Raw genomic sequence first — 15,740 nt, 5'->3', positions numbered from 1 at the left:
CTCGCCCTGAGAGTAAAACAAATGCTTTTTTTCTGATTGGTGGCAACATGCCTGCTTTTAATGTCATCCGGGCGAAACCTAGGGGGGGAGAGATTATTTGTATCATGCAGAGTCAAAGTGTCCATCTCCTAGTTGAGTCTTTAGAGAGCAAGACAGCCCTTTGCTAATGCCCCGTGTATTCACTGAGGAAGTAGGTCATTCAACAATGGAGCCAGCAGCAGTCGGCACTCTCCCCTTGCATAATACATTAAGTGTAATGTGCAGCAACTATTCAGAGGCCCCCCGAAAGCTGTTATTTTATTCTGTAAATGCACACGGACATGACATTTAATATTGTCACGGAGCGCTGAATGACAGGGTTTCATTGTGCGTCAAGTACAACATGATGCCAAGTTTAATCTGAGCACAAAGCGACATGACAAACGGGAAAACACGGTGTGTTCTCCAAAGCATGAACTCTGAATAAATGATGGGCGCTGAGCTCTGGGCGCTGCAGACTGGAAGGGAGGATGTAAGGAGAAGATTACAGAGGAAAATCTGAGCACTGCAAAGAGGGCCACGGCCCCATTGTGTGCTTGGGATCACAAAGTATCCTTCTGTAAATCTATTTACAGCACCCCTGGCCCTCACTGTCTCTCTGCCTCCTGTCATCCATTATAGCAGCTGCTGAATAGAGAGATGAGAGAGGAAAAAGCTACATCTAGCTCATGTCAAAAGAGCAGCTCTTCAAAAGAACCTCCATTTATCAAAGACACTTTTTTCCTTTTCAAAATTTCAGATTCCTGATGGGGTTATTTTTACAATTCTATCACTGTAGAAACGTGTATGTATGTGCTTGTTCGTGTACCTGACTGTTTGTATTTCCCTGTAGGAGAGGGCGCATTTTGAGAGCATCGGGCACCACCTCGGCAAGCTGGGCGAGGAAGGGAAGATCGGCCACAGAGTTATTGACCTCACCAGGCCAGAGGACCTAGACGGTAAGGCCATATTTGAGTTTCTGACTGCTTTTTTTATCCAGTGATGTTAGGTTTCCACCTGATCCATACAATGTCACTAAAAAAAACCTGTGAATTCTGTGCTCGAGCGTTAGCAATGTTAAGTGGATTCTCTATTCACTCTATACTAATTCTAAACTTTGAAAGCAAAAGGAGCTGGATGGCTGATAAAGGCCGCTACTGCCTGTGGTTATGTGTTTCAGAGTTAGCTTGGTAGCGTGGTTTGTATATGGGTGTGTGCAGAAACGTGCGTGTGTGTAAGAGAGATGAGGGGGTTGGGGTGAATGCCGTTTGAAATGAGCCGTGGCTCCGAGTTTTTCACAGGTAGGTGAGCGGAGGACAAGGGTGTCTGAGGACAAAGCTGGCTTTTTTCCAAGCTCGGCTCCTGTTGCTGTTGTGCTTGTTTGAGGTCCTGGGCACAGGGGTGCAAATTCGGGTTGCACCAGTGTGACAAAGCGTCATCTCCTTTTGTGGCACTGGCTCCTACACAGGAGCAAGGAGTACCTCAGTGCACCAGTGTTTGTCCGACATAAATATTTGCGGCAGTTTCCATGGCACTTCAGAGCCAGAGCAAAGAGGAAAATGGTTCTGACTCATCTTTGATGTCTCAAAGAGTCTCAAGGCAGAGGGAAAGATATTTCTCAGGACAATGTAACCTATCAACAACTTTAAATAGCATCTTAGACACATTTCCCATCAGTTTTAGAAGGAAAGCTCCTGCGTAATTGGTTCACATAGACTTTTATAAAAAAAAAAAAAAATCACTTCCCATATAAATGTTTGTTTACCAACTCCAAAGCAGAAGTCTTTTTTTACTCATCTAGTTTCACATCACACCCAATCCTGAAGATGAGAATTAGAGGTGCATTTAGCGGATTCATTGACATGTTTCCCATGTGAGCCACAGCAGCAGATCCCATCCCACCCGTCTGACTCCTCGGACAGATGTGCTTCCAGTGCTCATTCTCCCGGTGGGAACCCTCCCTCTGTGGCTGCTGTGGAGTCAGGACCGAAACAGAGCGCACACCAGGGCAGTTGTGTCCTTTTAAGTCCTGCTCAGGACCGAGGGAAAGGCTCTTGCCAGACGCCTCACATCAGTGTTCCCAGTGGGCTATGGATTAGGAGCAAGCGGAGGTTAGAGGAGAGGAGAGGTCCTCTTCCCAGGGGGAAATGGCTGGGAGCCACAGCAGTACACATAACTCAAAACACACAGTTCTTCTCTTATGCCACAACTATATCTGTCTGTCTCTTTCAGCTTCACCAACAGGAAAACTCATACGGCTGAGTGATGTGAACCACAAAGTGTTTACTCTTCTGAGAACATGTTTACTTTGAAATTTTTATTGTGAGGATTTTCTTCTTGTTAACGCAATGAAGGCTTGGCTCCCTGGCACACCTTGATATAAAGAAACGTACAGTAACTATCTAATTGCAGCTTATTTGTGCTTCCCAGAAAGCAATGATTTGTTGAGTCGCAGGTCAAATGTCATGCAGATGTTAAAATCAAGCTGAATTAGGTTGAAGTTTACTTTTTTATGTCTTTTATGTCAGCCTTGCGTGTTACAATTCTTCAAATGACATTTAAAAGACTATTTCAACATGTAGTCATAATCTGCTTCACATTATATTACAGTCAATTTCTATTCTGCTGAAGCAGCGGTTATATATGACCAGTACATCTCAAAAAAGTATTTACTTCTCAACCAAACTTTGAATCCAGGAATCTGGATGTCTTCTGACCTGACGACTGCCAAGTCAGATTTTACTAAATACTTTTGGAATTGATAATTTAAGTCATAAATGTAATTCTTTTTGGGAGCACTTTGGTACAAGAGGAGGGAAATTAATTTGAAATCTCCTCTGTATTTCAACAAACTTTTCCCCAGCAATTCAGACCGCACTGCATATACTTTGGTGTTTCCTGAAAAGGAAAATTACTGGGTGTACCTCCCAACTCTTACACAGGGTGTGAAAGCCCCTTGGTGTGTAGCAGCTTTCCCTCCAGCACAGAGCAGCCACACTGAGAAGGCCCAGTGTACAGGGGACCTCTGTCATCGGAGCAGTTCACAGAAAGCTTTAGGTTGCTTAAGCTAATATTTGCAAAGCATGCAGCAACCAAAGTCCTAACGAATAAGACTGGAAAAAAGTGGCGAAGGAATGGAAATAGATAGGATTTCCTTCATTCTACAAACCCACTAGCCACACGCACAAACCCGCAGCAAATTCATTACGTCTTTTTAAGCTCTGATGAAAATATTACCAAATACCACAAAGGCCTCAGCCCAGCCAGGCCCTTTGTTCATTCACATATGGCAGTATGGACTTGCTGTGTAACTGAGGTTGTGTGTTTGTCTAAACCGCCCCCATCACTGAGGGTCCGCAGAGAACAAAGAGGTTGTTGAGAGATATGTGGAGACAGGAAACAGAATTAATCTAAACGCCCAGTGTAATAATATCAACCAGAGAGTGAGAAAAGATGAGGCTTCAGCCAAACAGTGTCTCTAACAAAGTCCTGATGGAATAGGAGGAGAAGAACAGTAGTGTTGCATTGTTGTTACAGATCATCGATGAGGGGTTTCTTTCCTTCGGTAGCTCAGAGCTGTTCTGAAGTTTTATATGAGTTGATTGTTTGAAGAGGTTTTTGTTGTTGTTTTTCTTGCACTGTGAGGCCGTGGGAATCAAGCTCTGGCTTTTATTACTGAGGACTTTTCCTTGAAGAAAGCTTAGATGAGGAGGCTCAGACATAATGATTTATCAAGTCACAGCAACAATAGTTGAATAGGTCAGCTCAGTCAATAAGAAAGTTGTGTTTTGAAGTTGACAAATTTAAATTTAAGCCCAACAGAACAAGTTTCTGTTTCTCTGTGTGTGGATGCATCCTCTTTTGTGAGTGCAAAGCTGGGATGTTGTGAAAGATCAGACTCCACTTTTAGGCTAAATGCACAAGAGAGGGGATAGAGCAGACAAAAGTGAAAGCCACAGCTTGCATGTTGGAACAGGTTGGCTGTTTGTTCCCAAGTTAATGTGCGTGCACTCACACACTAACACTCACACACACACAGGCTCCAGAAAACTCAAATCATCCTCACTGGAAAAGAAAAAAAAGTGAAAGGGATTGGCATGTTATAATAGAGCTTATATCACTTGTAATTTGTAATGGTTTAATTAGCATGCTATGAGCTCGGGCTAGAGCAGAGGCACTGAGCGCTGCGTCCTGTCTGTCCATACACATCAATCTAGCCTGATCCTGCTCTGAGGGAGAGGCTCTATTGTCAGCAGTAAATGCCTTCAGTCAGAGGTGTTAGATTTGATCCCAACAGGGAGGGCTTGGCATGTTTGCGTGATTGTTGCCTGCTCACTGAGACTCATCCTCTTGAGCGGATTCCTGGGTGACATTATGTGTCTACCCGCAGAACAAAGATGAGTAAGGAGGAGAAAAGGGGGGGAGGAGAGGGGACGGCTGGGGCAGTGCTACCCTCTGGCTTGGTACACGGTCGAGTCTGAGCCTGCAGCTCACAGGTGTGATAGGCTTTTGGGCCTCACTACATTCTCTCTCTGATTCACTCCTTTTTTTCTGCTCCCTCGTTATCCGCTCTCCTTTCTCCATTTTTTTAATCCCCCCTCCCACCAATACACACACACACACACACAATCATTCTTTCTCACTGTAATTCATGCTGCTCATCTGCAGTGTTTCCAGGAGAGACAAATTAGAAGGGGATTCTCATATCGCTCTGTCACACTTGAGCTGCAGGCCTCATGAATCACAATAAATTCTATTAAGCAGCACTCCCTCTGTTTCGCTCCCTCCCCAGCTACCACCCAGGGGGCCTGCCCCTGTCACTGCTAAACATCTGTGTTTATTTACACAATCGCACACCTAACTAACTGATTCCTAAACGTCCTGCCCCTCCTGGAAAAAAATAGTTAATGCTCATTTGCAAAATGTCAGAGCAGTGTCACGATTTTCAGAGAAAAGACAGAAACAATGTTGCTGCAAATTGCATGTTGCAGTTTCTAGGGATTTTTCTGAGACTGGCTGCTAATGCACAGGATGCCTCTGATTAAGTCATATATATTACAGGAGCTGAATGGGTGGGGGTAAATTTATCCACCCATCAAGTCTTGCATGCTCTTATGCAGAGTTTGTACGGTTATCATTAAGATTACAGTGAAGATTTTGATATTATTTCAGGTCAAAGATCAACCTCTATGTTTCTTACTGCTGGTTTCTCACACCTGTTGGACCAAAGCACCTGCGTCAGAACGGATGAAGATAAATGATGTAACACTGCTGTTGTGCATTTCAGTGTCTCTCTGTAGCATCAGACAGAGCAGACAGATACTCTTCTATGTGCCATGCCTCATCTGGCTTCCCTCCAATGAACCGAGTCACGTGGCTGGTTTCCTGGCTAACTACGGATGTGGCACTAGCTGATGGCAGGCAGTTGTTTTGTCCCCCCACCCCTCCCCGTAAGAAGCTCACCTCTGCCCGTATGCATGCACACCAGTATATAAATTGCTGAATCAGTGTCAGTGATAGAGTAATGGCACGGGAGACATCGTAAATTACAGCAAGCGATCCCGGGGTGCAGACACTGGCTGTCGTGTCTGAGTGAGCGCTGCGCTCCTGAGCTAATGAATACCTTCATCTGGCCCCGACAGTCAGCAGATTGCCCCGCGTTGATGGATACTGTCAGCCCTCCGCCACACCACATTTCATTGCACAATAAACATGGTTGTCAAAACCAAACAAAGTGAAATCAATTCATCCTGTACAGTGAGTGCATGCTAAATGAAATTAACGTACTGTGGTGTTCGGTGGCAGCAAAGGTAGTGTATTATTTCTGAATTCATGATGGCTTTAGGGCCCATAGCAGTCTAGGAGGCAAAAGCAAACAGGATATGAGATGGCACTCACAGAGTTTCAGGGAGTGTTTACAAAAGTGACACAAAACGATCTGATTTAGTATTTCTCTGCATGTTATATCTGTCTAAGTACATATATTTCTATGGGTGGATTAGTTTGGGAGCAGGCCGTTCCATTTATAATCAAAATGAGAGAATAAGAAAAGGCAGAGGTTTAGAAGATTAGGCTTTCTCTAAAGGCACTTTGATAAAGATGATCTTAAAATCATAATATATACATTCCATTGTGTGAAAGTTACACTTAATATTTGAGAATTAATGACATAATTTCGATTAATGATGATCTGAGGCTTTTTAAGACTTTTTAAAATAAGTTATAAATAAAGGTTAAATATTGATTTTAATCACTATTTCATTAATATCAAGACATTTTCTTTTATTTTTGCCCCATAAATGTAAATATATTAATATTTATTTTATATGCACTTTTTCACTGTTTTTTCTTACATTTGTACATTTGCTGAAGACAGAACCATGATTTTGAGACGAGACCAGCAAACGCCCTTACTTATTTCATTGTGACCTGACTTGATTGTGATTGTTACTTCTATTGGCCAGAACTGTATTGCAGCAAGAGCTGAACTATACGGGCAGTGGCTCGTTCAGCAGCCTCCCAGATGAATGAAAGCCGCAGTGTATCAAAAATGTTGCTGTTTGACTGTTAAACATGAGCTGGTGAAAATCAATTCAGGGTGCCTTTGTACTGGGAAAAACAGGTTTCCTAGTGGGCAGCTGGACCTCAAACATACTATGTGCGCATAATCCAACTTCTACCACACCCCCACCTCTATTATAGGTGGTTGTTATGCGATTACATACTGTGCAATACCTTTTCAGCACTTGTCTGCTAAATGGGTTTGAAAAGAAGGCATGTTTTTCCAAACTGAAGACACTGAAACTCTTCAGCTACTTCAGTGATTAGAGCAGAGCGAGGTTTCTGTGGATTTGGAATTAATGCCTCTGCACAGCCCTCCATTACTCATTAAGAGTTTGATTTTGTTTATCAACTGAAATAATAATAGAAATCAAACCCCAGGTAACATGTGCCAAGGCTGCTAGTGGAATGGTCTAATGAGAAGACTTCACATGTGGATGATGAAATATGCATGAGTCATCCCAAGCTTTCTTTTCCAGATTTGAGATCATTAAAGATGTATCGTAGCATATGGAAGGCTTTTTTTGTCTTATTTTTCAAGCCTTGTTTATCAACATGTTTTTGTTTGTTTAAATATTCATACTGCTTTTATTTAATTCTTTCACATCTTACATATAAAAGGAAGCAAATGCGCATGCAAACAGAAATCATTATCAGTCTGATGTACAGTTTAATACTGAGAGAAACTCTCTTATGCTGATTGTGAATGCCCTGATTGAGAAACAGCACTCTGCAGAAACAGCACACTCTCATTGCAAATGTGTGCCTGGCTTGTTTGTTTGTGTGTATGTATAAAGGGAGAAAGAGAGAGAGAGAGAGAGAGAGAGAGAGAGAGAGAGAGAGAGAGAGGGTGAGGAGGACTTGTCTGAATTTACTTGTGCATATATGTTTTAAAATGTACTTTGGAAGAATGCTTTATTAAGATTTCCCAGAGTTCTAGCTTCCCTCCATGAGTTTTTTATAATTTTTTTTTTTTTAAAAGACTACCCCAAGTCCTGTATTTGTTACTTAGGTTGGGACCTTTGCACTATGGACACTATGAATGTCAAATCAAAATATATGTAGTGACAATTGTGAAAACTTACAGGCATAAAATTTAACTGCCATTGATGTCCGAGGTCTTCCTCTTTTGGTTTTGGATAGAACCTCTTAGATTGACACTGTTTAACTGCAGATAAAATATATCCCCTACCCCCTCTAGAAGGGTCTGCAGCACTGCACTCATCTGAAACAATGTTCATGATGATGATAGCAGAAGTAACAGTACACGAAGGAGAGTTTAAAAAATGGCTCGTCATTTAATCAATGCCTTGCCTTGCTCTCTCTTCTTGTTCCTGCTCTGGCTATTCCAGGGTCACAGGAAGTCAATGGCTCTTCAGATAAACCCCAACCCTATTATTGTTGGCCTACAGGAGGCGCTGGATCTACTGAGGCACGAGTCTTCAGGGAATCTCGAGGGAGGAACAGCAACGAACCCCACATTAAAAGGCCAATGAATGCGTTCATGGTGTGGGCCAAGGATGAGCGGCGTAAGATCCTCCAGGCCTTCCCCGACATGCACAACTCCAACATAAGCAAGATTTTGGGTAAGAGCTTCTAAATCAAGTCCAGTAAATATTTAAAGGTAGATAAAAGTGATAAATATTCTGTGTTTACAGCTTCTTTCATGACACACTGTAGAGATGGAAAAGCGCTTTTCTGTGTACAACAGTAGTTTAAGACAGCAGATATTTTATGAGATTTCCTTAATCAGTCACCCAACAGACTTACCAGGCATTTTCAGTTTTGTACATTTAGATATGAGTTTATTGCACACCAATATGAACAGCTGATCTGACAAAGCAGCCAGTATCTAAAGGAGAGAAGGTGTGCTAACTCGCAGGCCACTGTGAATCAGTTCACCTCAGCATACAGATGGATTTATAGCCCATCACTACCATAAGTGTTTGTCATGAAAAATGACAGAGGCTAAATGGGTCTTGTCCCCTCAGCATTGGAGTCCATACATCAGAGCTGTTAAAAGTGCTGTCATCCAGCACCTGGTAGGACACTTCACAGAGCTGTGGTATTTACTACACTAGCTTGTTGTTTCTTACCATTTGACATCAAAGCGTGTCTCTTGTCTCAGATAATGTGCATAGGCAGGGCTATCAAGAGGTTGGTATGGAATGGACAGTAAATCTTGGCACATGACTTTGCGAGAAAACTTGTGCCCTTATTGAGGACAATTCAGTTTTAAATTAAGCTCTGACCTAAAGCAGTAAGATGTGACTTGGATTGCGAAATTTAAAACATTATAATTTAAAACTTTGACAGAACTGGAAGGGCTCTGACCCCTCCATTTATACTACAGTATGTATTACTAAAACTGTTTTTCTTGCTTGTATTCAAACACTGAAATCTGAATCTACCGGGTTGTGCAGGTTCTCGGTGGAAGTCCATGTCTAACCAGGACAAGCAGCCATACTATGAGGAGCAGGCCCGTCTGAGTAAGCTCCACCTAGAGAAGTACCCAAACTACAAGTACAAGCCACGGCCTAAGAGGACCTGCATTATTGATGGAAAAAAACTCCGCATTGGAGAGTACAAGCAGATGATGCGCTCTCGGCGACAAGAGATGAGGCAGTTCTTCACTGTGGGGTAGGCACACAATCACAAATCCCGCCATCTAACCACACTGACACACAAATAATCTTAAAAACATACCAACTGGACTGAAGATTTTTGCCTCTCCAGAGCCTGTTCTCATTCAATATAAACGCTGTTTCCAAAAGCCTGTGTTGAGTTAACCTCTACTGTATTGGTTTTAAGATAAGAGCCTGACGTGCCCATTAAAATTGACTGTTTTTCAATAGCTGTGATTCTATAATTTCAGACAATAGCAGTGTGCAAATGGAGCACGAAGTGCAGACATTATAACAGGATATAAGCTTTAAGTATAGACTTACAGAAGCCTGGAGGGCAGCAGTCTAAGCTTAACACTTTAATTTACTGTGTGTGGTTAGCAGGAGAACCCTTCTCCAGGTGTTCCCACGTCAGTCATAAGCTTCAGTGGCTGGAGTATCAATCATCCAGCGCAACAGCAGACAAGAGCAGCACTAACCACGTATTGGTTTTATGTCACCAATAAACTGGGTAGTGTTTCTGAACAGCTCAAAACGGGAGCTGTCAGGAGAACCTCTCTTTTCCCAAATCATTTTCACAGAGCTGCTGGCTTCAAGCAGACTGCTGTGGGAAACCCCTAATCCAACCATCTCAGTTTTAGTGCTGCAACCAAAAAAACAAAACAAAAACAAAACCTATAGTTTTTTTTTTTTACCCTACCACCCCACTAAGCAGCTTTCTGTCTTTCAGCGGCACTCTCTGCGTTCTGTCCATCTATTCTTTTATCGCTTTTGAAGATCAAATTTGGATCAATTAATCTTAATTTCATCTCTTCTCTCCTACATCCAGACAGCCACCACAGATTCCCATCACTACCAGCGCCAGTATGGTCTACCCTGGGGCCATCACCATGGCGACCACCACACCCTCACCTCAGATGACATCGGACTGCTCGAGTGCCTCAGCAAGTCCTGAGCCATCCATTCCTGTCATTCAGAGCACCTACAACATGAAGCTAGAGCCCAATACCATGGCAAACAACAATGAGCCGGTCAATGGCGAGGATGAGATGGACATGTACGAGGATTTTGAGGACGAGCCCAAATCAGACTATAGCAGTGAAAATGACACACAAGAGCCAGTCAGCGCCAACTGAGACCTCTTTAATCGAAGAGGCCAATACAGACACAACACTCATACAGGAGGACGCCCAGAGGGCTTGTCTGATCTGAGGGAGGGAAAGAGCAAAAGAAAACAAAAACTACACCACAAAGGTTTAAAAATGTTTTTTAAAAAAATAATAATAATAACGTTTAGGAGCCAGCATGCAGATGTGGCTTCATCAGAAACAAAAGCTATTTGGTCTTAAGTGTTTCTTCAAGTGTGTGAAGCAGTTTGGTTGTGGTAATTTAGATTTTTTTGTTTGTTTTTTTTAATCTCATTGTTTATTTTTTCATTGTGATCATGGACATTTACATAATTAGGTTACTGCCTAGAAGAAAAGACAGAACTTGAAATTGAACATTTGATATAAGATTTGAATTCTTACAGTAAATTACCTTGTTTTCCTCTTCAATTAGATGATTTTGATATATTACATAACTGTTCAAGATGGGAAAAATATACTCACTCAGGTATAGTGTGCCAGCCAACAGCTTGTGAATGTTTTAGATCAAGATAAAATATGATAAAATATTATCAGTACAAAATATCTCAAAATTCATATGGGGTGATTCCAATTTATTACAGAGGGAAATTACACGGTATTATTATTATTATTATTGTTATTATTATTAGTATTAGTAGTATTATTATTCATGTTTTTGTTGTTGATTGTTATTACACAAAATTTAGTGCAAAAGTGCCAAACATTTCAAGTTGTTTCTAAAATCTGTAAAGTCTTTTGGGAGAGGCTTCGTGAGTCTTAGACAATCTCTTGATCTCTTAATGCAGCTTCATTATCCAGTCTTTCTTTAATTTACCCTAACAGAATAAACAAATGAAACTCAGGAACTTGGAGGCAGCAGGCTCCGCAGGAGGTTACAGTATGTGACATCTTTGGTTGGTAACTTGTGGTGCTAGCTGTTCTCCAGGGAGCCCAATGCAGTGATCATCAATGAAACCGGCCAGCCCTTTCATTTCCTCATCCCAGGCCACACACAGCACTGTGGCATCTTTCACTCATTTCCAGCTCTGCAACCCAGTCTGACTCACCAAGTTCTTAATCAGAGTGATTGTAATCAGGCCAGAATGCTAAAGGGCCAAACGCCCCCAATCTGTGGGATTGGGACAGCAGTGAAAGGCAGCTTTGGGGGCATTACAATCCCAAATTGATGTTGTACAATGTGCAGCTACACTATGTTCTGTTAAACGCTTTAGCCCCATTTGGATGCCAAGTCTTAGGTCTTAGAACTTCATTTTTTTTTTTTCAATCTTAATTCTTTTCAGACATTGTAAATCTTAAACTGACACTAAGAAGTCTTAAAGCAGAGCACAGTCATCGGGTTGATGCAATGAGTTCATTACTGAAGCAGTCTTAAAAGACGTGACAGTTTATGAGAATACTCCTAAACAGAGAGAAACAGCTGAAATCCTGTGTTTCTTAAGTTACGTCATCATATACATATGACAGAGGTGACTTCAAAACACAGATTTTTGCACGAGTGCACTTACATAAATTCTCTTTCTGTCACCTTTGAGCCTTATTTTGTTATTTCTAATAATCTTATCAGCTTTTGGAATGCACTTATCTCTTGCATTTAAAGAAGACAACATGCAATGACTCAGAAACAACAAGGACAAAGTCTCTATCCTAATTTCAGCGAAAAAAGCTGACAAGCCATGACCTTCTGGAGACTGCAGCTTGATAAAGCTCCTCTAGCGGTCAAGGCCTTGATGTTGCGACTCAGATCCTCTTTACAGGGCAGAAGGTCTAAGTGGCTCCCCTCCCTGCCATGCCCTGCTCTGACCCCTGCCTGTGGCAACCTCAGCACCCAGGGGGCGCCATCTGGCTCAGAGAAGGAGAAAACACCAGGGAGAGATGGGAAACAATAAAAATGGGGTGTGTGTCCCTCATTGTGCTCTCCATCAAAGTGCGGGAAGTAAGGCCTCAACAGGGCTCCCACCCTGGTCCAATCACCAGGCACTGGCGAGCAGATGGAACAAGTACATCAAGCTGTGGGGGATTATTAAAATGACTGACGACTGGGTATCATCTGAAATACAGCATTATTAATGCATGAGTCCAGCTATTCCCCTCCCTTGCCCTTGAACCTGTCCATTTCAGAGTGAGAGCAGAGCTTTTTGAAGGATCTGAATGGCTGGTCACAGAATTTAACTGGTCAAGATCCACACTGCTGGTCACTGCATTTTTCTCCCAGCTCTAATTGGTACAGATGGCTCTCTATATCTCTTTAACACTGTTATCTTCTGTACTCTTATTGTCAATACCCACTCAGTGCTGGCTTGCATTGTCTCTACTTTTCTGTCTTGTAGGTTTTTTAACCACCTCATTAAGAACTCCTTTTTTTTTTTTTTTTTTTTTTTTTTTGTTCCATCACATCTTTTCTACATTGTTCTCATTTTGAGGTACAAAACATTTTAAGGATGCTCTCCTACAAACAAACCCAAGTGGATTTCCCTCCAAGTAAACCTGTTTGGTATTTTTAAGCTGTTTGCTCCTGTTTGCTGGTGGTTAGATTGATTTGTATGTGATTGTAAATATTTTCGTGACCATGCCACATTGCTTTAGTTGGCTGGTAGTTAAAAAGGACTCTTCATGGAACTGAAACTTGACTGTGCTTATATAGCAAAAAAGAGACAAAAAAAAAGAAGAAAAAAGAAAAAAAAAAGAAAAAAATGACAACAAGAACTCACGAGGAGACGATGTTTCATAAGTGTTATAAGCACTGGATATAAATTGTATTTTTATCAATTCTGATTAATGTGAAGCTGTTTGAGGAAAAACACCATGAATGAACAAAATTCCCCAGTTGGACTCAAGTGGGTTTGCTCTCACAGTTGCCAGATTTGAGTCTTTTTTTGTGTGTGTGTTCTTATTTTGTTTATTTATGCAAAGACACATATGATGAATGAACACTTTCTTTAAGCTTCAGGGCTGCCTAGGGGAGACACTCAGCACAAGAAAGTGAGCAGAAAATTCAACAGCAGGCTCGGTTAGCCGTGAAACACCAGACTTCAGACTTCAGTGCATTGTATATTGTATTTGAAACTGTAGAGTATCAACATATTGTATTTATTATTAGCCACTGCTGGCTCTAAAATTGTCAGTAAAACAACAACATGGACAATCATTGAAAAAGAAAAAAAAAAAACATGTTTGATGAATTGGAGCTAAAAATGGTTTTCAGTGAATTCACCATCTCATTTAGATTTTATTGTAAATATAACATAGGAAATATATTTTTGTTCATTAGTGAAGTATAAGTTATGTATTTGGCTGTTCTATTTTATTTTCTTTTTTTTTTATGTTTTATTTTTGTACATGGTTTCATGTTTTTAAAACCTGACAAGTCACTGTACCTCATGTAGATGCTGAATTTTTCTGCTTATTGGAAGAGAGCAGTATTGGACCTGAGATAGAGAGAAGCACCTCACTTGCTTATGTTTTGATAATCTTCCCTGGACTATTCAAAGAACCAATCGAAAATAAAAAGCTGTACTCGTTAGACTTCTTAACACGGAGGAGTCGTTTCAAGTAAGGTACTCATTTTAACAACAAGCACTTGACGGAAAAGAAGTATTCAATAATTTTTCTCCCAATCATGATACAATCTAAGTTGTATGCTGTATATCCTCACTTGTGTTTTGTGCTTATTACAGCACTCATATTATGTGGCAAATTTCTTATGAGGAGCTGATATCATCCTAAAAAAATCTGCATGCATTTGGCTTGCATTTACATTATCATAACAAGGGTGTTATTTTTGTGAATGACTGTTTCAAACACAAGTGATGTTTTTAGATTTTTTTTTTATTTTTTATTTTTGAAAGGTGGGAGCGTGCAAATATTTATTTGTTTCAATGTGGCAAAAGGCACCAACATAGTGCAGTCTTAGTTAATTCCTAATTCCTAATCTCCTTGTCCTTTTATTTTTTTTGTATGTTGCTGATTTTTAATGTTCATGACTATCCAGCCATCTGCAAATGTAGCCCTCAAAATTGTTTTCTCTTAATCCACTTGTTCGACATGCAAATGGTTTGAATGAACAACTGAAGACAAAAGCTTGTATGCTGTTTCAACATTACTTACTGTAATTTGATTTTTTTTTCCTGTCTGAACTTTGTGATGTATATGGTGGGAATGTTCTCTGTGTTAATTTAATCAGCACAATTCACTGACATGCTGGACTGACATGCTAGCTGCTGTTCAGAAGTGTAAAATTTGTTGTTCAGGGCAACATTTATAGTTGTCTTTGGTACTTTGCTTTTTAGAGTTGTCTCTCAAGCAACACTGTGTGTGGCTCTTCTATCACTGGAGCCATTGTTTTGAAATTGCTGGCAGCCTGATACAATTTTCTGCATAGAAATCTTTTTTGTTTTGTTTTGTTTTTTTGTTAGTTTCTTTTTTTTCTTCCTGGCAGGTACCTAGGCCCATGGCAAGTATTGTTTGGGTGTTATTAGAGAAAATGAAATACATAGTGTCTGTTGCTGCTTTAAAAAAAGTTTATGTCTGAATATGTAAATAGTTTATCATAATATCTTGTACAGTCCAATGTAAAGTTTTTAATTCAACTTAAAAAAAAATGTTGCCATCACATTTGTGTTCACATTCTTCTTTATACAGTACAAAAGATCAATTATTTGCTAGGGTTATTATTGCTAAAAAGAAAAAAAAAAAGAAAATGTTACTAATTTTTTTTTTTTTTTTTATGTTTGTTTTGTTTTGCTTGGCTTCAAAGTGTACACCAGCAAGTCTTTGGTTTCCATGTGCAGTATTGACGTGAGGTAAACATAAGGTGAACAATTTTACCGTGGTGTGTGTGGAGAGCAGTCTCCTCAGCTTTGGTAGTATTAATACACTATATCAAGTAAAAACAAACCAATGAGTGACACATTTGGGTGCATCTAGGCACCACAGAAATGTGGATACTGTATATGATTAAATTATCCCCACAGGATAAATTCAGGCATATTATAATGTAACACCATTTTCTGTATGTCTCAGTCCATTGTAACAATGCAACGGTGGGCTGAATAACTGCCTGTTTAAGCTCATTTACCTCAAGAATTTCCTCCTTTTCTGTAAAAGAGACAGAAATTGTGTTACAGAAAGCTTCTCACATCACTCCATCTTTTGTACTGCTGTTGACACTTACAAATTAAAGAGACATTTTGTTTTAAGATCTGAGTAATTCTTTTTTTTATTGTGGAGGCACTGATCATGTTATTTCTACCCACCCAGGTGTTTGTATGCAGTGTGAGATACCAGAGGGGCTGGAAGAGTATTAATTAAATTATACTAACATATTTAATCTAGTTTGACATGTTTATCCATCACATACGTGTACTGCACAATGAAGACAAAGTGTAAAAGT

At 40.5% G+C, this 15,740-nt stretch overlaps 1 protein-coding gene across 6 annotated transcripts in view; it reads left to right on the top strand.

The window, feature by feature from the left end:
* sox6 (SRY-box transcription factor 6) overlaps positions 1–15,523 on the top strand; it is a 137,774-nt gene extending 122,251 nt beyond the window's left edge. For all 6 annotated transcript variants that reach the window (XM_041036163.1, XM_041036154.1, XM_041036172.1 and 3 more), the window contains 4 exons: positions 872–977; positions 7,992–8,165; positions 9,003–9,219; positions 10,033–15,523. In XM_041036163.1, the coding sequence (XP_040892097.1) occupies positions 872–977; positions 7,992–8,165; positions 9,003–9,219; positions 10,033–10,339 (804 nt within the window). In that variant the 3' untranslated portion in view covers positions 10,340–15,523. The remainder of the gene's footprint in view (positions 1–871; positions 978–7,991; positions 8,166–9,002; positions 9,220–10,032) is intronic.
* The last annotated feature ends 217 nt before the right edge of the window (positions 15,524–15,740 follow it).

This window comes from Toxotes jaculatrix, chromosome 1, assembly GCF_017976425.1.
Source record: "Toxotes jaculatrix isolate fToxJac2 chromosome 1, fToxJac2.pri, whole genome shotgun sequence".
Taxonomy (NCBI): Eukaryota; Metazoa; Chordata; class Actinopteri; family Toxotidae; genus Toxotes; species Toxotes jaculatrix.
Note: the sequence above shows the minus strand (reverse complement) of the source record. Positions and strands in the feature narration are given on the sequence as shown.